Source organism: Pseudonaja textilis, chromosome 5 (assembly GCF_049901715.1).
Source record: "Pseudonaja textilis isolate UNSWEBS1 chromosome 5, rPseTex1.2, whole genome shotgun sequence".
Lineage (NCBI taxonomy): Eukaryota > Metazoa > Chordata > Lepidosauria > Squamata > Elapidae > Pseudonaja > Pseudonaja textilis.
In genome coordinates this window covers 43,099,652-43,124,686 of record NC_141994.1, presented here as the reverse complement: position 1 = coordinate 43,124,686, position 25,035 = coordinate 43,099,652, and the positions used below count along the sequence as shown (strand labels likewise).

Genomic DNA, 25,035 nt, shown 5'->3' with positions numbered 1-25,035 from the left:
ACAAGATGAATTTGTGATTTACATGGTGAAAAATCATACAGGATATAATTGCTAAAGTACTGAAAATGTTGCAAATTATTTAATGTAATTTAATGAAATATAGATGGCTAGTAAGAATCTAAATCAAATTCACAGTTAAATTAACCACTTTTATTTTGCCCTGTATATTCTAGACCTTGTTCTTTAATTGTCTTCATTTTTATAAACATGTGATCAGTTCAAATTTACAATCCTGAGAATAATCCCTTGACATTTTATAGCAACATAAGTGAAGAAGACAAATCTTAATCTAAAACCTTAGTCCTCTTACTTTGTTGGATCTTCTAATAGTTAGTTCTATGATTTTTTTCAGAAAGTCTAATTAATTGCATTAGTAATAATTGCTAAAATAAAATTAAAACTATAGAAAGGTATCTTTGATGTGCTAATAAAATTGATCAAGGAGGAATTATACTATTAATAATAATCCATGATTTAAGGTTTTAATGAATTATGTCAGTGTAAAATATAATACTTTGGAGAAACACCAAATAAGACAAAACTGTTTCAGAAACTTCTAAGAACCATATCAGAACTTTCAAAAACCCAACTAAGTTATAGCTGTAGTGTCTTCTCTGTTTTGATTTAAAAGCGTGATATCAAGTAAAATTCTAATATTTTAATGTAAATTTCATGGGACTGCATAAATTGTTAAAAACATTTCTTATAGTTAAGAAAAAGGCACATATCTGAGAACATTCATAATACCAGAAGTCCCAAGATTATGTATGTCCTGCTTTACATAATGTACAAGTGGATACAGAATTGATTAGTACAATTTTATGCAAAATGTCAGGCACTAATTTTGCACATGTGTGTAGTGCACAATTCAACTTGCATGAACACTGTTTTACGAAAGGGTTCCTGGATTGAAATCTTTGTTTAACTTTGGGACCGTCTGTATGAGAAAACCAACACAGGAATTGTGAAAGGAATTTTCATTATGAAGAAAAAGAACAAAATGAGTAGATACATCTTTGAAGCTCTCCAGACAAACAGACATTGTCCCAAGTGCTTGAGACAGTTATTCCTTGTGAGAAGACTGCAAGACAATGGTTTCTGGTGGATGTGGAGCCCTGGGAGATGAGTGAATAGTCATCTTTTTGTTTATTTATTTATTTTTGTAAATTGCTTACAAGATAATAGGTATAAGTAAAAATCTTGCTCACACCATGGTCAGCATCTATAAAAGATATTGGGTTTACCAGTGGTGGGATTCAATTTTTTTTACAACTGGTTCTGTAGGAGTGGTTTGGTGGGCGTGGCAGGGGAAGTATACTATAAAGTCAGAGGTGGTATTTGGCGGTTCTCTGAACTACTCAAAATTTCCGCTACCAGTTCTCCAGAACTGGACAGAACCTTCTGAATACCACCTCTGCTACTGCTCAAGCAGGGAGTTGGACTAGAAGATTTTGAATGCCTTTTCCAGCTCTGTTATTCTATGTTCTATCTCAATAGGTAGCAGGGTGAAATATGACTATGTCTCTTTCCATCCCACTGGCTCTTCTGTCACCAATAAATAAGAGGGATCAGCATTCCATATTGATTTGGGGGTTCTGTCGCCTCCTTTTATAATACACTTCTGTACACGCATACTCTACAGTTCTGCCAAAGTTGTTTGTAGTTGTTTGCCCTGAAAATTGTTTAGCTTTTAATATCAAATTTAAATGCAGTTGTTTTCAAGAGTAGAATTTATATGAAAGCTTTCAACATTGCAGTAATTTCACTAGGGAATGTGCATTTAAATTTAAAATTATTATCTAAGCATAACATCAGGCAGACTCTTATTTGTTTTCATTCGATTATCTTTTGAAGCTCAGAAAGTGTTACTCTATGATCTTTCTGAAAAGATGACATTCTGGAGAAATTGCTGTTCTTTATAATAGTGGGCTCCTTTTTCTATCTTAAATAGCATACATTTTGTCTCTCAAATCCCAGAAGGACTGAGAATTGCTGGCTCCCTGGAATAGAGGTTGAAATAGTGTGCAGCACCTTTGGAAGCAGTCTTTCTAAGCTGAAACTAAAACATCAGTGGTGGGATTCAAAAAAATTTACTATCAGTTCTGTGGGCATGGCTTGGTGGGTGTGACTGGTGGGCGTGGCAGGGAAAGGATACTGCGAAATCTCCATTCTCACTCCACTCCAGGGGGAAGGTTACCACCGGTTCTCCGAACTACTAAAAATTTCCGCTATCAGTTCTCCAAAACTGGTCAGAACCTGCTGAATACCACCTCTGGTTTACATACTTCCTTTTCTAATCACAATCAGAATTGCTTATTAACTACTTTTCAGCTATTAGAAGTCAAACTTATTGACAAGTTTGAAAGCACTGAGTGAGTATGCCTTTAATTCTTAATGAAAAAAAAAAAAACTACAAGCATAACAACTATTTAAAAAAGATTTTACATGGATTAAGGGTCCAGATAAATTTGAAATAAGATCTGGAACTAATTATAAAGAGCCCTTCCTATGAAAAAGTGGACTTGTTTTTTTCTCCTAAGACATAAAAAAGATAAACAGTTTTAAAAACTGGACACTTAAGACTTTAATGAAAGGAAAATAATATATAAACCAGATTAATAGATACAGTATAATTCAAAATATTATAATATTGGAAATACTGAATGATACTTTTGTAAAATAGAATCAGAAGTTAACAATGTCAATAGCAATGTTTGCTTCTATGGATAGACTGTGTCCAAAATATAGAAGAAATGACAGAAGAGAAACAAGTTTTATTTGACAAGACAGAGTTGACACTGGAAATGATAGGCTACCAAAACGACATGGTAAAAACGTTTTATTGGACACAATAACAATAGAAAATGATTCATGCTTTAAAAGAGAGAGAGAATTACAAATAATAAATGAAGAGAATGACTTAGATAATATTTTTATTGGATTTACAAAAGAGGTTTGTTACAGTTTGAATGAACATTGTAAGAAAGGGTAAAGAAATGAAAAGGAATCAAAATTTATGACAGTACTTGAATAGACTAAAGATTATGATGGTTAGAAACAAAAGGAAGCAATATAAAGTTGATTTACTTGATGAAGGTTCAAATAGATATGTTATTTCAGGCAACCCTTAATGTACTTTTGCTGATTCGAGAACTGAAATGATGTTGCTTTATGGATTTGTTTATATATAAGAAATGAGACATATGATGAAGAGATACTTCAATGTAAATTAAAAGGAAGTAAAAGGTTACTAAAATTGTATATACGTATTGTAATGAAAGTTGAAAGTCACTTATTTTCCTTTGCAGTTTATACGCTTTCTTTCTATTCTTCTTTCCTTCTTTTAATATTGCAATTATAATCTTTAATAATTATTTTAAAAGGCAGAGTTCTTAATGTTATAACTAAAAAAATACACAATTAACAGGTTGAAGCATATATCCTTCCAAGTTGGGCTTAAATTATTTTCTTAGTTCTATCTATAGTTTATCTTGAATGAAACAAAGGTAAAGATAATTCAAAGCTATTATGTAGTAAGTCCTGTATCTGAACAAAAGTGAAAGCAAAATAAATATTCAGTATATTGAAACACTTCAGTTCTACACACTTTCAAGTTACATTATGATTACAGGCATGTTATTTCAATTGATAAATCCACTTACAGTACATCTACTATTAGTGTTATATACATGACACATGCATATATAGAAAAGCAACAACTATTAAGAAAAACTGTAACATGTAATAAGCCACAGTTTTTGTTTTACACCAGGGAGGCTCTTTGCCACCATTGTAGATTATTGGGTTTTTGGTACTTACATATATATCTTCTATATTAGACAAAGAGAATTTAAAATTTAAAAGATTATGATATACCAAATTATATGATTCTCTTTTCTGTCAACTTCATAGAAATTTAATAAGGCTAAGATTCTCAAAGTAAGGGAGTAATTCAGGAAATGTACTAAAATATAGCTGAACACAATTAAAAAGCAAAATGATTTTCTTTAATACTATCAGATTTTTTTCTTATTGTGCAAGCAACAATGCAATACTGCTAAAGAAAAGAAATTTTTCTGTTTAAAATAATAAAACAGTAAGGATCATTATATTTTACAGGAACCCAACAAACATCCATTGACAGTGATCATCTAGAAGCACACCCTTTTGAGCAGTTTGCTGGCCTTCTTCATGGATCATCACCTGCTTGTGACCCACCAGAAAATCCACTTCACCTCTACAGAAAAATTTGTCCAAACGATGATTTGAATCAAAAAATTAGTTTGAACCTCAGTATTTTGAATCCACAACATTCTCTCCAAGAAAATAGCACTGTTCTTCTGGTTAAAAAGAAAAAGCCACCAATTTTAAATAGAACTATATTCCCTTCTAAAAACATTCTAGGAGAAGCTAACACATTGGCTGGTATCACAAGAACTGGAGATCAGTGGGTAGTTAATGCTGCAGGAATTGTAGAACGTGCTTGCACACTTGGACGAATACGATCTTTGCCAAAGACACTTCTTGACATTCATTTATCCAAATACATTTCTAAATCAGACTCAAATCTTGTTTCTAATGATCACAAAGCAAGACAGAATTGGAACGAATCTTCAGCTATCCAAGAAACCTCTAGAAAAAATTCTGAAAGAACACCATCATTTACTTCAGAATGGGAAGAAGTAAGTATTCATGAAGGAAGAAAGTGAATCAAAATAACAGAACTGCATTTCAACCCTTGCCATGTCTCCCACAATATCCTCCGACACCATCCACATAACCCTTCATTCCTTCACTCACCCAACAGCAGACACTTACCTACCTGCCAACCTGGGACTTGCAATTTCCTGCCAGCTTCCTCACTTACCCAGGCTGAGGGAAATCGGCAGGAACTGCCATTTTTGGAACAGTCTAGAACAGTCAGATCTAGCAATACTAATAGCAACATGGCCTAAGAATGCTGAGGGACAGAGGACTTGTTCTGCAATGCCTTTCTTTCTAGCACAGGCAGGGCAAGGCATCCTGTGAACTTCAGGAAGAAATGAAGGTGGTAAAAAGCTTTCGCCCAGCTTCATTTCCCCCACCTCCCTTAATTTCTAGCCTTCTGCTTCTAGCTTTAATGATCACATTGTGGAGAGAAGAGATAGGGGGGTCATTAAGCAAGGTGATCACATGGGTGCTTTACTTAACAGCCATCACAACTTGTGACCATAATGGGCTGGCTATTGAAGACTACCTGTTTAGATGTAAAAGATCAAATTCCTTCAAAAAGACTAATGCTTACTTCCAAGCCATGATTGTTATTTGATATCTTGATCTATACTAACTATCATAGTTTTAGTTCATCAAAACATTCAAGTAAGGCATTTTAGTAGGACAAAGAAAGAGGGAACTAAGTTACTAGTCTTAGTTGTACCTATATCACATGCAACTTTCCCTGATTGTGGTCAGGATGCCACATGTGCAATCAAAACTGAATTTTATCCTAAGGATGTTCACATTATTCAATGGAAGGTAGGATCTTTGCAAGTGACTACCTTGTAAATATATAGATGGCCATATTCCACCGACTATTAATATCCGTAGAGTAGTTTTAGGATATTTGTCAGTATCTTGACTTCTTTTTCATCTGAAATACTTATATATAAATCAAACTTCAAATGAGAGTATCTCATTTGAAGGAATATTTTTTTTATTTCACTTAGTTCCAGATCAATTAACAAAATTTTTGAACTTGCTAAACATTCTGAAAAAGACATCCACTGAAATTTGTGAAATAAAGACATTGATGCAGTACATTCAGGAAAAGTCAATAAACAAGCTTCTGTATATACCCCAAATTGAGAAGAATAAATAGTTAACCTTCTATTCTAAAACCTTCTATTCTATTCTTGTAACAATGCTTCTTCCATGCAAAATCTGTGTACAGTGCATATAGAACAAAGATGCATGTAGAACAAATACGAAACAAATAATTTTATAAAAGATGCATACTTTATACTTGGCACTTTCCTAAGAAAAAGAAAAGGTAAAGAAATCAGTGAAATACAAGTATAAATTATTCAAAGTGTGCCTGCATTTGATAAGATTAAATATTAGATATCATATATTGGATGATCTCTGGCAGGAGTGGGATGGGGATAGTGCATCCATCCTTGCTCTGTATGACCACTCAGAGGCTTTCAATACCATCAACCATGGTATTCTTCTGGAGGGACTTCAGAGCATAAGACTGGGAGGCCCTGTACTATCCTGGTTCACTTCCTTCCTCTGTGGCCAGTCTCAGTCAGTGTTGACAGGAAGAAAAAGATCCACCCCTCACCCATTACTTTGCGGGGTTCTGCAGGGGTCTGTACTCTCCCCACTCCTGTTCAACATTTATATGAAGCCATTGGGTGAGATCACCCATTACCATGGACTGAGGTATCATCAATATGGTGATAATACCCAGCTGTATGTTTCAGCCTGTGGTGAGTTAAGCAATGCTGTATCCTTCCACTCACAGTGCCTGGAGGCTGTTAGGGGCTGGATGGGGAGCAATGGGTTGAAACTGAACCCTGGAAAGACTGAGTGGCTCTGGGTTTGGGGTTCTTTGGCCCAGGAAGAATTGCCACCTTTGGTCTTGGATGGGGTGGCACTACCCCAAACAGACCCTGTGCATAATCTAGTGGTTCTCCTGGAAGATCAAGTGTAGCCAGGAGGGCCTTTGCGCAACTGTGGTGTGCACCAGTTATGTTCTTTCCTGGACAACAATCCCTACTCATGGATACTCATGCCCTAATCACTTTTCATCTTGAGTATTGCAATGTGCTCTATATGGGCTGTCCTTGAAGAGCATGGAAAAGCTCCAGTTGGTACAAAATACAGTGCCCCGTATGGTTTTGTGCAAATGTATGACCTCTCTTGCGGGACCTGCATTGATTGCTGATTTGCTTCCAGGTGCAATTCAAGGTGCTAGTTGTCACTTTTAAAGTCTTTCATGGCTCAGGACCAGGTTATCTGAGAGACCATCTCTTGCTGGTCACATCTACCCAACCCACCAGAGCAGGGAGGCAAGAAATATTATGGGTCCCATCCCCTAGGGAGATAAACCTGGTGGTACCTTGAAGAAGGACCTTCTCCATGGTGGCTCCCTCTCTCTGGAACATCATTCCCCCAGAGATTAGAATGGCCCCCACTCTAACACTCTTCCAGAAGGCACTGATGACCTGGTTCTGGCAGCTGGCCTGGAGAACCCAGAACGGGATGGAGCCCATTAAATGGCTCATGCGATGTGTTGTTTTTATGTGTGTGTGTGGTTTTTATATTCCTGTAAACTGCCTTGAGTCTCCGTGTGCGAATATAAATGTCCTAAAATAAAATAAAATGATAAGTATATAATTTTCCTTCCTTCCTCCCCCCCTCCCTCCCTCTCTCCCTTCCCCTTCCCTCCCTCCCTCCCCTGTTGTATAATAGCATCCATTGAAGCCCTTTTAGGTAATCATTTAAACACATATTTAATGAAATGTTTCCAACACTGTGTGGATGCTATATTATGATAATCTGAACATCTTTGAAATTCATGTTAATAGTTCAGCTTAAGCTATTCATTTTGTGTTATTTGTAGATGTGTATATACTTTACAGTAACATTTAAATAACAAAAGTAGTTATTTTGCCTCTACACTTCTTATTGTATACAATTACATGTTAATTTACATTACAATACATCTTTTAAAAATCCCTATTTTTCCTTGCAGATTGATAAAATAATGAGTTCCATTGATGCTGGTATAACTACTGGACTTGAAGAGATTAATGATGGTACTACAAGTAAGAAACAAATGCTTTATTTCCTTTAAGAATATATTAATGAAGTTAGAAAAATAGCAAATTATAGCGGTTTATTCAGACTGTCATGTATTTCTGACCAAATTAATTTTTTTTCATTACATTAATTGAAATGCAGGGTTTTCTGGATATAATTAATCAGTCAATCAAAAAGTTGAATTATGTGCCATCAAGTGAATGTTGACTTTTACTGATCACATAGATTTTTCTCTAACCTAGTTCTTCAGGTCTTTTAATGACATACCCATATTGTTATTGGTTGTTCACTTCTTTGCAAAATCATCTTTTTGCCAGTACTAAAATCATAAATCCAATTTTCCGATATTTCACAGAAAAATAAACCTGACATGCAAATTCTATGTTAAATGCATGCTTTATTTCTGTTTCTTCTATTTCATATGGAAGGAAAGTTCAGTTTAAAAATAGTTATTGAGACTGTTAATTTATTTCTATAAAACCTTATAATTCTTCCTAAAATTGTAAATAGATAAAGAGATTTTTCCCTATTAATTGCTAAAGAATGTTAATATACAGTAGATATGGTATTTTTATGTGTTATATTACATTCATAGAATTCATAGAATAACAAAGTTGAAAGGGACCTTGGATACATGATGACTATATGGATAGAGTTGTTGTAGGAAGTAAGATACAGAAGGAATGAACAGTAAAATTGAGATAGGATATTTTGGTAGAGAATTAAATTTAGACAGATTTTAATAACGTTCATGATGTAGGTTAAAATTACAGTTATAATACTGGCATGGGTACATTTGTAAACTATCAATTATATTTAGTCACCTTAGAATGATCATATGGGCATGCTCATCAACATATAAACAGAAGCATTATATTATTATTATTTTAAAATATTATTATTCAATAATAATAATAATAATAATAATAATGAAACAGTGAGTGTGATTCCATAATTTTAAAACCTTGTCTTGTATTGTGTCAGAGCGTTTACAGTGTGACTACTATTACGAGACAACCCAAGAGCAAAACACAGCACACAGAGACTTAGACATTTAACAGTGATTTATCTACAAGACAGTTATATACAGAAATATACATGGTAGACAAAATACCTTACAAGCAAGCTTTCTTCTTCTTAACTCTACACGGAGAACTCTGCAATGAATACCGGACACAAGGAAAGAGAACAGCCCTCTAATTGCTGCAATTATATAAACATTCTTAAAGGGATAGAACCCATCCCCAGTCTTAAAAGGAAATACCCATGCTATGCTGAATCATTCTCAACTGCATCAGCCAGACTTACAGCATCTGGCAGCTATTACTGCTGCTGGTCAGCTCTTAAATCTTAATGACTCAACATGTTGAAGTTGTTGAGGAATAGTGAACTGAAAACTAGATATTATGCATATACCTGAAGAATTTAAAACTTCTCTAAATTCAGTGTGATAATAGAACTCATTAAATTAAATAAATTCTATAAATTTCTTCAAAGATTTTCCCCATACATATCACATACAAAATACTGTTTAACACATACACTCTTAATAGGTGTTGGAAATTAATCCTGAAATTGCATTTGTAATTAATTAATTTTATTTTCTGGATATCAGTCTAACCTGTTATTATTAGAAATAGCCAACAATTAAGTTTTATTTTGTCAGTAAGATTGCTGCTAAAAAAAATCAATAAACCTCTGAAATGCCTGACAACATACATGAACAATAATGATATGCAGCACAGAATGCTGCAGAAATGCTGCATTCTGCTTATTTTTGAGAAAGCATTTTTAAAACAATGAAAGAATGATAGAACTGCTACTGATATTCAAAAATGAAATTTCTATGAGCTCAATGGATCCAATAAAAGGAGGTGGTAGTATAGAAATACTTTACAAATGCAAAAATAAAAGAAATCTGTTCACCTAAAACTGCATCAACTAAGAGAGATTTGTGGCATTTCCAAAATATATAGTTTTATATCTGCAGTATTTCATTATAAACAATTGAGTCAGATCTTTTATTTAGACATGAAGAATGTTAAAGAAAAAAATAGTTTTCTTGGTAATTTAGCAGGGATGTTTGCTAACTGTAGATAGTAAGAAAGGAAAAATATTTTTATGTTTTTATGTACAACCTTGTCCATATACCATATACAGCTGCCAATCAAATTACTAGTGCCTCTCTCCAGTGTAAGAATCAAGTGGTAATCCAAATGGACCAGTTATTCCAGAAAATAGCTAGTATTGCTAGATAGCAACGACAGAAACTACCATAACCACTAGTCCATGATTCAGTCGTGGTTAAACATTCTGTGGTCACTGTTGGAGCAGCTGCAGCAATTGCAAGCCCCCAGCATCTAATAACAGCCTCTGTACCTGAGAAATATGGGAATACAAGTAAATAAACTGGGTGGGATTTCCAATAAGTCTAATCGTAGGGTCAGAGCTGCCATGGGTTTGCAACATTTGAATCAATTGTGCTAATTTTATGGTACCCTTGAGGGATAACATGAGGCTAAAGTATATAAAAATAAACACCCCAAACAATAATATAAATATGGCCAAGGGACTGAAAAACACATTGCACTTCTGATCATGTGTGGCTTCCTGTCTCAAATTAGTTTTGGTTGGCAAGGTCTAGAAAAAGAGATTTTTCTGCTATGGTCCCCATTTTTTGGAATGTCTTGCTATCTGAGATGAGGTCTCTCCCACCCTTTTTGACCTGCAAGGGCATGAAAATTGAGTTTTGCCAGTTAGCTTGGGGTCCTGATAGGGGCACTCTTTGTTAGAAGTAGCTGGTGGATTAACAGAAAAAGTGCTCCCATTGTAGTGATTCTGCCTTTGCCTCTTGTCTCTGTATCTAATGTTTTTAAGGCAGACAGATAGACTGACAGACAGACAAACTCCTGAGGGAATATCTAGAACTTCACTGAGGGCTCTTTGGTACTCTCCCTGAATTTGGTTGTTTTCCTGCAGTCATCTCATTACCCAAACTAAATGAACTCCAAGATTAACATCAGACCAACAATCAAGTAAACAATAGGGAGCTCTGGTGGCCTAGAGTTAGAGCTCTCGCCTCACAATCAGGAGGCTGTGAGTTCTATCCTAGGTAGAGGCTAATATTTGGAATAGACTCTCCTGCTTGAGCGGGGTGGTGGTGGACTAGATGACCTCCAATGTCCCTTCCAACTCTGTTGTTCTATGATCTAATACCCCAATCAAGAAACTGCCAAACAAGCCAACAATAAGCAGCCCAAACAAAAAACCACCAAAACCACCCCCACAAACACTGATAGAGCAAACCACTAGAATATGAAATGAGACCAAACCTTGCACTGATGATGTTACGTAGTTTGAGTGATGAAACATCTGCAAGAAAACAATCAAATTCAGAAAACACCAAAGACCCTCATTTCAATCCCGAACTACTAATATTCTTTTATTCCTAGATATTTACTACCTTATGAAAGCCCATGGATGATGTTTTCAGTCAGTTCATATTCATAATGAAACAAAATACATCATAGTATTAATAGTTAATACTGCAGGTTCCAATCTGAGCTCTCACTGGGATGAAAGGTTTATTCTTCCAAGCACTTAGTTAATCCTATATTACCACTGTACCCCCAAAATGTAATGCATCTTATATTATTGCATGCTAAATGCAATAGTATAATACATATCATACTATTGCATCTTATAATACAATAAAGCGGTCTTTTTTAAGAAAGGAAATGTGTAGGTGGATCAATATTTATACAGTTGTTTATTGTTTGTTGCATATTCTGGGATAACTTATTTCTGGTTTATTCAGTTACTTAGTCACTGTAACTGTTGTCAAATATAGATGTTAATACACTGTTTCAGTCTACAATGAAGAAAGATATTAATGTGTTCTGTCTCACCTGTAGCCACAAGGTGAGAGTCCAAATGTCCCAAAGGAATAAACATGAACAGACAATATCAGGAAACAACAGAGTTAACTTTCCTCTGTAGTCGTTGTTGGCAGCTTTCCCAGAAACTGTTTTCAAACTCAGATAAGAAGCCGCATGATAAATCAGAGCTGAAAGGTAAACAGAAGGCTTCTCCCAAACTGCGAACGTAATTAACGAAGTTTGACCCAAACAAGGATCTCTAGCTAACACGCCTCCTTATATTCCTTGAAGGGGTGTGTCAGTCTCTCTAATTAGCCTCTGATTTGACGTTTCCTTTCAAATTGTGCTTGACGTCTCAGCCTACGTCTAGTCCTTGCATCAACCCAACATTTGTCAGTTTGATCATCACTCAAAGACTCTGGCATGTTCTGTGGATCAGCTGCTGACACCTGAGGCATAATTGATGTGGAAGGTTCTGGAGAGGAAGGTGATTCCGACACTTCCTCATCCTCCTGGCTCACGTCTGCATCTCCCATTAAAGCAGGTTCAAATTCCAATGCCAAACCCTCCTCATCACTCGAACCTGTGTCTTCTGACACATCAGACTCAAAGCACACAGCAGGCTCAAACCTCCCAGTCACAACACTATCCCTCATTGCAGGGCCCTTCCCATGAGTCTGGCGATCCGGATGTGGCTTCGGTGGAAATTGTGCATGATATAGCCGGATAAGGTCCGGAGCATGCACCTTGGATGCATCCTCCCAGGAACGAATCTCTGTTTCATTCTCCAACCTCCCTACGAAGTACTGAAATCGTCCTTTCAGCCATCATGAATCGTGAATGCCAACCACCGTGGCATCAACAACAGGATCATCGCTGGGCCCAGATGGAGAAACCGCATCATTGGGAAATGGAGAGTACATGATGGGGTGTCAGAAACCAGAAGGGAACGGTGGAAGACAGGATGAATGCAAATGGAGCACGGCAGGGTGAGCCGATAAGCAACGGGATTGATGACCGCCTCAATAGGGAAGGGACCAATGAAGCAATGATCCAACTTCTTAATCGGATGATCAACCCGGAGATGCTTCGTGGACAACCACACCCTGTCCCCCACAGCCAGCGGAGGCATCTCCCGACGCGAACGATCCACGAATCTTTATAGTCCGCCTTAGCCCGTTCCAATTGTTGGGAAATCAATTGGTGCACCGAATGTAGTTCAGACACAAATTCTCGTGTCTCTGGAACCGGGGAATCTAAGATCGACAAGGGGAAAAACCTCGGATGGCAACCCACATTGGCGTAAAAAGGCGTCATGTGGGTAGAGGTGTGCTGAGAATTGTTAAAGGCAAACTCCGCCAAAGGAAGATAGGTCACCCAGTCGTTTTGTCGTTGATTAACAAAACATCTGAGGTATTGGACGAGGATGCCAATTACTTTCTCAGTCCCGCCATTGTTTTCCAGGTGGTGCGCCGATGCTAAACATACTTGCACCCGTAATGCATTCATTAAGCTCTTCCAGAATTGAGCGGTGAACTGGACACCGCGATCTGAAACAACTCTGTCTGGTAAGCCATGCAAACGGAATACATGTTGCAGAAAAAGTCAGGCAGTAACGCGAGCCGATGGTAACCTTCTACATGGGATGAAATGGGCCATCTTGGTGAGCATGTCAACCACCACAAGTACCATCGTATAACCCGATGAAGAGGGCAAGTGTGTTAAAAAGTCCATGGAAATTGCCCCCCAGGGTTGGTTTGGAGTCGGTGGTGGTTGAAGAAGGCCAGGAGGTGCACCCGACACAGCTTTTGCTTGCCGACATGGTACACAAGAGGTAACATAAGCAAAGACATCATGCCGAACTCGAGGCCACCAAAAACTCCTTGTGACTAGATGAAGGGTTTTGAAGAACCCCAAATGACCCGCGGCTGGGTTCTCATGACATTGGTTCATGATGAGGGCTCTAAGTGTCCTGGTGGGCACATACAATCGGCCCCAATGTTGTAGTAAACCCTCCTCCAGAGTCCATGGGGAGTCGGGTCCAATTTCCCCCATTCTCTGCTGCGACCAATCGTCTACGCGCTGTGCCTCTCATACCCAAGCCCTCAAATCCACTGGTTCCTGGATAACAGCCAAAGATTCCGGTGGCAGCACCATATGTGAAGGAAGAGGTTCTTCAGGACACAGATATTCTGGTTTGCGGGACAGGGCATCTGCTTTTTTATTTTGACCACTAGGGATGTACGTGACCGAAAAACTGAACCTAGCAAAGAGCAACGACCATCGGATCTGTCGTTGCTTCAATTTCCAAGCAGTGGTCAAGTGTTCCAGATTCCGATGATCCGTCTGAACTTCCACCTTGTGCCGAGCCCCCTCCAGGTGATGTCGCCAGATCTCAAACGTAGCCTTAATGGCCAGCAACTCTTTCTCCCAAATGGTATAATTACGCTCGAAAGTAGTAAGTTTCCATGAATAATGGAAAAAGAGGTGCACCATCCGCTGGGGCTTGTAACAACACCACCCCAATGGCCACGTTGGATGCATCCATCTCCACTACAAATGGACGATGGGGGTCGGGATGCCTTAAGATCGGTTCCGCAACGAAGGCTTTCTTGATGGCCTCAAAGGCCTGTTGCTGTGGAGGCCCCCACTGGAATGGAACCTTCTTGTGAAGGAGCTGGGTGATGGGATCCGTCAGTTTAGCAAAACCTGGGATGAAGGACCTGTAATAATTAGCAAACCCCAAGAGACGTTGCACGTCTTTCACTCGACGAGGGGGTTCCCAACTACACAGAGCCTCCACCTTGCGTGGGTCCATAGCAATGCCTTCGGGAGAGATGATATTCCCAAGAACTCTATGGAAGTCTGGAAAAAGAGACATTTCTCCAGTTTCGCATAGAGTTTATCCTCCCAAAGACGTTGTAATACCTGGTGGACTTGGTGAAGGTGGCTTTCCCTGGAATTAGAATAGATCAAAATGTCGTCCAGGTACACCACCATGAATCGATCAAGCATGTCCCTGAAAATATCATTCATGAAACGTTGAAAGACCGCGGGGGCATTGGTCAACCCAAAAGGCATTACAGTATATTCGAAGTGGCCGTATCTAGTACCAAACATCGTCTTCCACTCATCTCCTTTGCGCATCCACACCAGGTTGTAAGCCCCTCGAAGATCGAGCTTGGTGAAAATAGTGGCCTCTCGTAATCACTCCATCACTTGGGGATGAGTGGCAAAGGATAACTATTTTTCACCGTAATGGCATTTAACCTGCGGTAGTCACAACATAAGCGCAAATCCCCTGTCTTCTTTTTCACAAAAAGGACAGGAGCAGAAAGAGGAGACGACGACAGTCTGATAAACCCCTGGGCCAAGTTCTTGTCCAGAAAATCTCGAAGAGTGGCCAATTTGGGCTCAGACATTGAATACAAATGCCCCTTGGGTAGCGGAGCATTGGGCAGGAGGTCCACAGGACAGTCATAAGGTCGATGCGGGGGTAACCAATCTGCTTCCTTCTCGCTAAAAACATCTAAGAAGTCAGTTCATGAGGTACGGAGTCGGCGGGAGCAGCGATGTCTTGACCAGCACAGATGTGTTTTAGATGGTCCACACACTGGAGACCCGGGAATGAAATGGCGTTCTGTGCCCATGCTACCGAGGATCGTGCAATCGTAGCCAAGCCATTCCGAGAACCAAGGGGAGATGGAGGTCTGAGGTGATATAAAAGCTAATCGCCTCCTCGTGGTCCCCAATGACCAGGCGTAATGGCTGAGTAGCAAAACGAATAGGCCCAGACCGCAGTTCCCGCCCATCAATGCTTTCCACCTTAATGGGAGGCTCCACCACAACCAAGGGGATTCCATAATGTGTTGCAAAAACCCGGTCCATGAAATTGGTAGTAGCCCCCGAGTTCACCAACGCAACTGCAGGAATCCCCTCCGACCGGGTGCAAGAAAACCTGTGTGTCCAAAAGCAAATGTAGGGGAGGACCAGAGTTCACCTCCGCTACTTCAGGTGGTTGTGTGGTATGTGCCCGACCTAGGGTTTCCCCAAGGCTGGGCCTGCCCCATTTCTCCGACGGTACAGGATGAGATTCGGGCAGTGGCTTTCGTGCCCCCCTTCGTTTACCAGGACAGGAAGTGGCAAAATGTCCCAACCCCCCACAATACAGGCACAAGCCTCCTTGAAATCTCCGTGTGCGTTCTTGTGCCATCAACCGAGGGCGGAGCACACCCAACTCCATCGGTTCCTCGGTCCTGGTCACGGCACTATGGGATACCAAGGGCGCTGGTTGTACGGGAGGCTGTGGCCGTGAGTGGGAGGGCAGCTCTGGAACTGGGGGTCTAGTCTTGCGCCATTGAAGCCGGGTGTCAATGCGCAAACATTGCACCACTAACGCATCCAGGGTTAGAGCTGGCTCCACATGCACCAACTCATCTTGAATTTCTTCTACCACACCCTCCTGAAAAGTGTCCATGTGGGGTGCCTCATTCCAAGCAGAGTTCATGCAGAGCAGACAAAACTCTGCAATAAACTCTTGCAAAGGGCGTTTCCTCTGAGGAATGTCCTTTAAACGTCTGACTACTGTTTGAATTTTTATGGGGTCCTCATACATAGAACGTAAATGGTGCCAAAAGCCCTGATAGTCATTCAATAAAGGACTACTTTGCACCAGCAAAGGAGTAGCCCATCTTGCAGCCGAACCCGACAAGAGACTGATAACAAACCCCACCCGAGCCCGGTCATCAGGGAAATCTTCTGGCCTTAAGGACATAAACAGTTGACACTGCCCCATAAAAGCCGGGAATATTTCAGGCTGTCCAGAGAATTTATCCGGCACAGCTACTGGGCATTTCCTATGGGGAGGGGCAGGAGTAACAGGAGCTTGCATCAGCGTGATATGATTAACAAGCTGGGTGACTTGTTTCTGCAATACCTGGTTTTCCTGCAGAAGTTGGCTAATCTGTAGCTGTTGCTGCTCTAGCTGTGTTTTGTCCATCTTGGTTAGAAGATGGGATGATGGTCCAGGTCAAAAATGTTCTGTCTCACCTGTAGCCACAAGGTGAGAGTCCAAATGTCCCAAAGGAATAATGCATCTCCCATTAAAGCAGGTTCAAATTCCAATGCCAAACCCTCCTCATCACTCGAACCTGTGTCTTCTGACACATCAGACTCAAAGTGCACAGCAGGCTCAAACCTCCCAGTCACAACATTAATGTGTCATAAATGTTGTAGAAAGAAACATAGTAATAACTTACATGTTTATATTAGCCATATATTATGGCAATATGTAACCAAAATACAGGTTTCTCTATGTAAATTTGTTTTATAAAAGTTACCTATTATGTGCTTGATCATTTTTTATTAAGAGTTTGCTTTTTGTGATTAAAAAATACACTGTTATGTGATTTGTACCAGCATTGACAATTTATATCAAGGTTCTGGAAACATACCAAGAGTTTTTCCCACCAAGACCTCTTAAACATTTTCTTTGCCCAAATCCCCTTTTGCCCTTATTTATACATTCACTGTTCTGTTGTGCAATTCTACTAGTGGCTTTTTTAGCCACTTTCATATCTTCAATACTATTGTTACTATGTCAAAACATCCCTTAATATCTGTTCATCAAAATGGAAAAGGAAAAGTCCTTTCTAAAATTATAAACAAATTGTTCATATTACATTGCTACCAAGCTGGTAGCAAATGTGGAATGAGCTTGGGCAAGTCTAACATGCACAATATAACAAAGAATTAAAAGAATTCACAGTATCACTATGCATTCTAGCTCTTTGATTATCATGATAACCACACACATTAGAAATTATCTGTGGAAAAGCTGGGGAAAATACTTTCACTGTATGTAGTGAAGACTAAGAAGCAATCATGTTTGAGTAATGTAGTGTTTAAGAATAAGGCTTTTAATATTTATGAGCACATTTATCACTGCATTTGGTTAAAAAATGACACTATAATACAATTCCTTTTTGCACTGGTTCAGTGTATCTCATTTTATGGGCATTCATGTATTCAATATTTAGTTTAATATTTCAGCTTAAAGTCTACTTTGTTCTACAATGACTCGAGGGGCATTAAAAAGAACTTCAAATAAAATAATTCATATAAATGATAAAGGAATACAACAAACCCCCAAACTGACCCCAAAACACAAAAGGACACCAGAAAGCCCAAAGGAGTTCAAACATAATTTAAATCCAAGAACACCAGGTTTTCAACAATTCATGAAAAATTAGTAAGACACTGAGTATGAATGAAAATCAGCAGCAAAACATTTTGGCCCTGTTGAACTCATGCAGCATGTTGGAAATATTATGCAATTAAATACATTATATTCATTAAAGGTTAATTTCATATTTCCCAAGATATCCACATGATACAGTCATTCTGAAATTATATTTGTGTTCAGCTTATTAATTACCAAAAGTTTTTCAAGAAGCAAACTTTTAAGAAAAATTTGTTCTCCACCGATCAGTTGATTCTGCTTGTCAGGAATCCCTACACATCCAACTTTATTGAATTAATCATTATTGCAGATAATCTACAACTAGAATTTCTATGAAAAAATTCTATTACATGAGTTGCACTGAAGTGATGTAATGGTATGTATAATATAGAGTAGTTATGGGTTTTATAAATAACCTCATTGATTGAGCATAGTTTCACTGGGAAGATAATTCATTAAGATGTCTCTACATAATTTATATAGAGTTATATAGACCAGAAATAAAAATAAAATCTGCTAAAATTAAATAAGTATAAAACACAAAGCAGGACAAGAATGTTACAATTGGTAGTGGGTTTCTTGGTGGACATGCAGGCAATGGTGGGATTCAGCTGATTCGCACCGGCTTTGGTTTGGATTAAATTACCCAGCCCCCACTATCAATTAGGTTAATCACAATCATACAATGCACATTTTTAACCTCCTCTGCCTCCCACAGAATTTGGTTTTGGCTTGTGTGGATATTTTTAATGGAATTTTCCCACCAATCTATCAGCATTTACTTCCCAGCAAATCAGCTGAGTTGGTTTGTTGGTTTACATCTTCTTGTACTTCAAAAAAGTCATGACATTAAACAAGCAGAACATTTTGGATATTTAAAAAATCTACACATATACACATATACTACAACGCCAGTTTTGGTGGCCAAGTATGAAACAAGACATTGAGGATTATGTAAAGAGTTGTGCCACTTGTGCCACAAGGAAAACCAGATCAGGAAAACCTCCAGGATTATTACAATCTGTAGCTGAGCCATCCCGGCCCTAGGAGGAGATAGGGATGTACAGTATTTTATAATAGATTTACCTGACAGTGAAGGGCACATAGTAATTTGGACTGTAGTGGATTTATTTTCCAAACAAGCTCATTTTATTCCATGCAAAGGTCTACCATGAGCCAGAAAATTATTCAAAATGTTTGTGAATCATATATATAGACTACATGGAGTGCCTCGCAGAATCATTTCAGATAGAGGGGTTCAATTTACTGCAAAATTCTGGAGAGAATTCATACAGGCAATTGGATCCTCTCAAGATCTGAGTTCAGCTTTCCACGCCTTGGGATTGACATCTGGTTTGTTAGCTACATCATGGGCCATAGGCTTTTTAGGTTTACATTCAACAGCAAACAAGGATAAAGCTATAGAGCATTCCAAAATGTATACAGAGCTTAAAAAGTTGGATTTGGACTGCAATGATCCAATTTTAGTCCCCACTTCTCCATAGTGTTTGTACATGACCTTGAATTCCAAGAGAAAAGCATGGTGTTAGTGCAACACCAAGGGGCTGAGGGGTTCAACTTATTTTCCAAAGCACCAAAAGGCAAAATAAGAAGCAATGGATGGAAACTAATCAAGGAGAGAAGCAACCCGGAATTAAGGACAAACTTCCTAACAGTTAGGACAATTAACCAGTGGAACAGCTGGCCTTCAGAAGTTGTGGATGCTTCATTACTGGATGTTTTATCTGAAATAGTATAGGATCTCCTGCTTGAGCAGGGGGTTGGACTAGAAGACCCACAAGGTCCCTTCCAGCTCTATTCTGATTGATTGATAAATATCTAGGCATAGTTTTCCATAGCTCTACTAAACACAGTGCAGCCCTAGTAATTCAATCTTTTTATTTTTCCAGTGGAGCACAATATATTCCAGCAGCACAATCATCTTTTGGGTAAGTGATATTGCACCCTTTACGATGGCATTAGTCTGTTCTGTTTAACCAGTTGACTGAGAATGGTATACTACGGACAAATTCATTCCTAGCAACAGGACTGGAACATGTTCCATCAAAACCAAGCATTGAATTGGGCTCCTCTGTCCAGAATTAGATTTGGCAGGTTGTGTAATGTAAAAATATGACAAGAGCGGAAATAATTCATTGTAATAGATTAATTACCATCTGGTTGATGCTATGACTAGCAGACTGTTTGAAATATGGTTAGAATATATCATCTTTGAGAGATTAAAGCATCAATAACCCTGATGACTTGTCTGCTAGATCTTTAGCTTTTACCAATGAGGCTGCATCAGCCAAAGCTGAATGCCACCAAGGTCCATAGGCTCTTCTGTTGAAGACTTCAGTGCAGGGAAGTCCTGTTACTTGTTCTCCAAAGACTAAATTATGACCACTACTGTTGTCAACTAAACTCTCCAGCTTTTTAGTCATGTAGTGATAACACCAAGTTGCATAAAGGCTTGAGGTGTATGTAGCTTTTCTGTATTCACTTATTCATTCAGGATCTTGTCAGTCAAGTGTACCTAAAATTGGTTCCTTAACGTGGACTGACTTAATGTCAGCTCTTGATTTACCAGTCTAAACTCACTAATACATTTGTCAGAGGCCTCAGTCCATTTCATAGGTGTCCCACACATCTCTTGGCAATATTAACTTTCAGAGGGACTTCAAATACTGAGCACAATTTTCCTTGTGGCTCCAGCAGAGTTTGGAGGTGTAGCTATTGTAAGTTATTAATTTATTCATCCAGATGACTTGAGCATGATCACCTAGAAATTCTTGATCACATAGTTAAATAAATAAAATACCGTATGTTTGGAATGTTATGAAACTTTCTGGATTCCCATAATATTTTTAAAATGGACAAACTGGCATTTCTAGCAAAGTGGAATGGGGCAGATGAAGATTTGGGTATAAACAGATTTATATGACTGTGTATCTTTGTGCTCTTAATTACGTAGTTTGATCATAGACTGATTTTTTTTGTGCTAGCCTCTCCATCCTGACTTTTGTTTTGGCTGGAATAGGTTAAATAAACAGGGTAGTTGTAAATCAAGGCTACCTACTATTGTTTTACGGTGTAAAACAGTAAATCAGCGTTTAGTCTTTCATCGTGAGTTGTAAGGAGTCAGACAGTAGCAATGTTCAAATGTCAAAGTTCCTTCAAACAACCCATATATAGTGTTAGGGTTCAAGAATTCCTGCCCAAGGATTAAGGAATTCACATTAGCACAAGGTACATAGCTTCAAGATAAGGCTGTTACTGATTTTTTCTAATAAGAAATTTGACAGCTAAGGCAGTCTTAAGCACATGCCAGCTTTCTCAATTCTGGTGCAGTTGATTTTCTAGAATCTGTTTCTGTGAAGATTCTGTTCTGCTTATTCTTGTATCCAATGGTTCTCCACCAGATACTGCCTGCATTCTCGGGGACTTCAAGATCACATATCTAGTTTCAAGTTGTAGTTTCTGTATCAATGTCAGAAGTGGTGGTGCTTATTCAGAAGCGTGGTTTCACAATTACTGGGTTTTCACTGCTCGTACATAAGCTTAGTCTCATGATTACTGGGCTTTTTCCTCTCCTGCTACATTATGGACATTCATCCTCTATACATTGGGGGAGGGGGAGGACAAAGAAAAACTCTAGGGTTAATATCCCTTGAACTGGAATAGACTGTTGCAAATGTTTATAATATTGAATAAACCTAGAGGTTCTAATCATATTTATTGGGAGTGAATAGGCTATTCTTTGTTTAGACTCATCTACATTGCATTTTATTTCCATCCTTCATCTTCCCTACTCAATGAAGCTACTCCTTTCATCTATTTTTTTCTTTTTCTTTACTGTTGTAGTAGTAATAATATGGATATATGTATTTGTGAGAAAAAATGATTTTGAGTTATATAGGCAGATTGGGGAGCAATTAATTCTACAAATGAGATGTCTTACTTTAAAGACATTTTACTTTTATCATTATTACTTCATTTAATATTAAATTAAACATTTTGTCCAAAGTCCCACTCCTGCCTGGAGTGTGGCATTTAACTAGGGTATACACACAAAGTGGCCATGTAATGGGGGGGCAAGGTGCATCATACCAATGTCCGCAGTGTTACTGAACTGTGCTGCAACCCCCACTTCTTTTCTGTGGTGGCATGACATCACCCAGATGCTGAAACAGGGTTGAATTTGCTGTGTTACATTGCAATTTCTATTTCATCATTCTATGAATGCTGTTGACCACACACAGAAACTCATATACAAATGTATTATTTTTTGAGGGAGTGGAAAGTCTAGGATTGGCAGTTTTCCTTTGACATAGTTGGGAAGATGAACATTCCAAAGAATAATCCTTTGTTTTTATTTTTTTAATTCTAAGCTTCCTCTTTTTTGGAAAGATTGTCTTAAAATAAGGATTATTTTCTGTTCGGGTAAATATAATACATAACTGTTTTAATAGTTTCTGTAAATCACATTTTAAATATCATTGAAAGACTTCATAGAAATAGTATCTGAAATAATCCTATGTAGTTTAACAAATCATCATTTCAGAGATTTTATATTATTCTCCTCTGTTTTCAATTTGGAAATGCCAGAATATATTTCTCTATTGCACTTCTCCCATCAAATCAACACAATCCACCATTCTTTTGTGTCATTTTGGTTGTTTTGGTAATTCACAAGTTCAGCTGTGCATTATTACACGCATGTTCAACTGTGTATATTACATGAAATGTCAGGGGGTCCTCTGTATTCTCCCTGAAGAACACTAAGATGTTTGAATTAGTTGTTTTTAAAAATTTGTATCTTGCGAAGTTGGGTTACCTGATTCCTCAGATTTATTGATTAATCATAATTGTTTTTTATTGCTTTTGATAGAAAACTGTCAAATATTAATTTGTTTTGCCACTGAAGGGATATGAATTTGCATCCAATTTTGACAGTTTACAACTTGTAATTTCCTTTATATATCATTTCAGGAAAAAAGGGCTATTTTGTATTTTAGTTATAGGTGGGTTGATGCCCAAGCATAGAATAATAATAAAAAAGAACTGTAATCTGAAGTCTACCAAAATACTAGCGTCCTTATGAACTCCTTTTAAAAAAAAATTAATTGCAAGTTGACAATTCTGATTGAATGTAGATATTATGATGTACATTAAATGTAACTTTGATGGTGAGAACTGCAGTCCTTAATAAAACCTGCAGTCTTGTGCAGAATTAAGCCTTCAGTATCAGTGATTTTATATGCATTTCGCTTTTCATAGGACCAGTTTATTACTGGAAAGTAAATTTTACTTAGTTTACTAAACTTGTTTGAATAAATGTGCCCATGTTTTGCCGAATGTCATCTTTCACTTTGATTCCCTAAGATCTTTCCACAGAGTCATTCTTTCTTTCATCTGTATAAGAATAAGCCAGCCAGCATTTGCCCATTTTATAATGCTTCGATGAGACATCAATAGGTTTCATACTAGCAAGATTGCAAGATTTGAATATGATATACAGAAGTATCTTTCATTCTTAGTAGCATTTCTTGTATTTCTAATTTTTACATATGTAATCAGTGTACAGATTTTGGCTGAGGGATTGTGTATATTGATTTGCAGTGTGTGCCTGCCGTATAACATGCTTGAACTGATTAAAAATACTCTGAACAAAGAAAAGCATATTTATCTACTAATGGATGGGTCTTTTTAAAGAAAAATAATTTCGCTTATATATATTTAGGATTGTATTTGAAATACCTTTTTGTACTTTTCTTTCTGGATTACCAAACATGTCGGGTAAATTTAGAAATGTTAAATGTTATTTTTTTTAAATTATAATATTCCGATGGCATCCATTCAGTCATGGTTCAATTCCTGTTTTAAGAAGAAAGTGTGTGTGTGTTTGTGTGTGTGCATGTGCGTGCATGTGCATCTCTCTTCCTCCAAAACATGAATGGTTGAATTTTAACAGATGGTATTCTGGTGCACTGTAGCTGAAAAATCAGAGAGATGAAGAAATAATTATTTGAAATGTTAAAGATGTTCTACAATTTAGATTATTTTCAATTTTAAGGAAAAAATACAACCAGTTTTTCATAACTGGATGAAAAACAGGCTAATAATAAGAACAACGGTTTAGGGTATATTGTGAGCAGAGCAAACCTCAGTGCAGCATTTAAAAAAAAGCAAATAGCAAACTGTGACACAGACCTCAGTTCATGCTTTGCAATGCCTGATCTCCTTTGAAACAGGAACAATTTACAACAAGTAAATCTCTCTAATGCATAACAGACAAAGGTTCTATTCAGATTTTAGCATGTTAGCTTTTCTCTGATGACCCGCTATTTTCTGCATTTGTTTTGACTGCTCCCATCATTCAGGGTTGATGCTTGGATGGGTGTGTAGGTGGAAACTGCAGCAGCAGCAAGCTTAGAGCTTGCAGACAAAAACGTTCTTGCCTTTTCTGATAGCTATTATTGAAAATGTGAGGTAGAGCCTAGGCTGGGTAATAAGGGCAGGCAAGCAAGGGGGAGCAAGGAGCATAGAGCTGCATACTGATGAGTGTGGGAGCACGTCATGAAAGATTCCTTGCTGCTAGCAGATCATTTCTCATTGTGGAGTATTTCAACAATCACATATAACGGAAAACAGCTTAGCTGACAGCTTGATATGTTTCCCCCCCACTGTATGACGTACTGGTCTGTAGTACAGATTAATGCAGAAATGTTCAGTTAGGAGCAGTTCTTACTCTATAGTGTGCCCCGGAAACTATGTGCTACTTCTGACTTTGGAATTTACTGGAAGCATTAATTGGACAAGCTGGCAGGTTCCTTTGATACCAATTTTGCCCGGAACACAATGTGGCAATGCCACCTCTCAGCCCAGGACCATCGCTATTATCCTGTGGATGGATATTCATTGCTTAAACGCCTCCCTTCTCAAACTCTTTCAGCACCCAGATGCCCTGTCCAGACTGTGGGACAATGGTTGGAAAATATTGGGCTACCTCAGTATGAAAACCACTTGCTGGCCAATGGATTTGACAATGTACAGTTTATGGTAAGTGTTCTTTTCTGCTTATAGCTTATGGTGGTAGGTGAGTCTTTG

At 38.1% G+C, this 25,035-nt stretch overlaps 1 protein-coding gene across 18 annotated transcripts in view; it reads left to right on the top strand.

The window, feature by feature from the left end:
• ANKS1B (ankyrin repeat and sterile alpha motif domain containing 1B) overlaps positions 1–25,035 on the top strand; it is a 286,179-nt gene that overhangs the window by 92,683 nt on the left and 168,461 nt on the right. For 16 of the 18 annotated variants that reach the window (XR_015743859.1, XM_087934636.1, XM_087934639.1 and 13 more), the window contains exons 13-15: positions 4,120–4,682; positions 7,739–7,811; positions 24,881–24,987. Coding sequence is in view for 17 of the 18 variants with exons in the window: in XM_087934636.1 (XP_087790762.1) it covers positions 4,120–4,682; positions 7,739–7,811; positions 24,881–24,987 (743 nt within the window). In the remaining variant the exon portion in view is untranslated. Of the gene's footprint in view, positions 1–4,119; positions 4,683–7,738; positions 7,812–24,396; positions 24,988–25,035 lie in introns of those variants that run through there. The other 2 variants (XM_087934646.1, XM_087934647.1) reach the window with 2 other exon arrangements.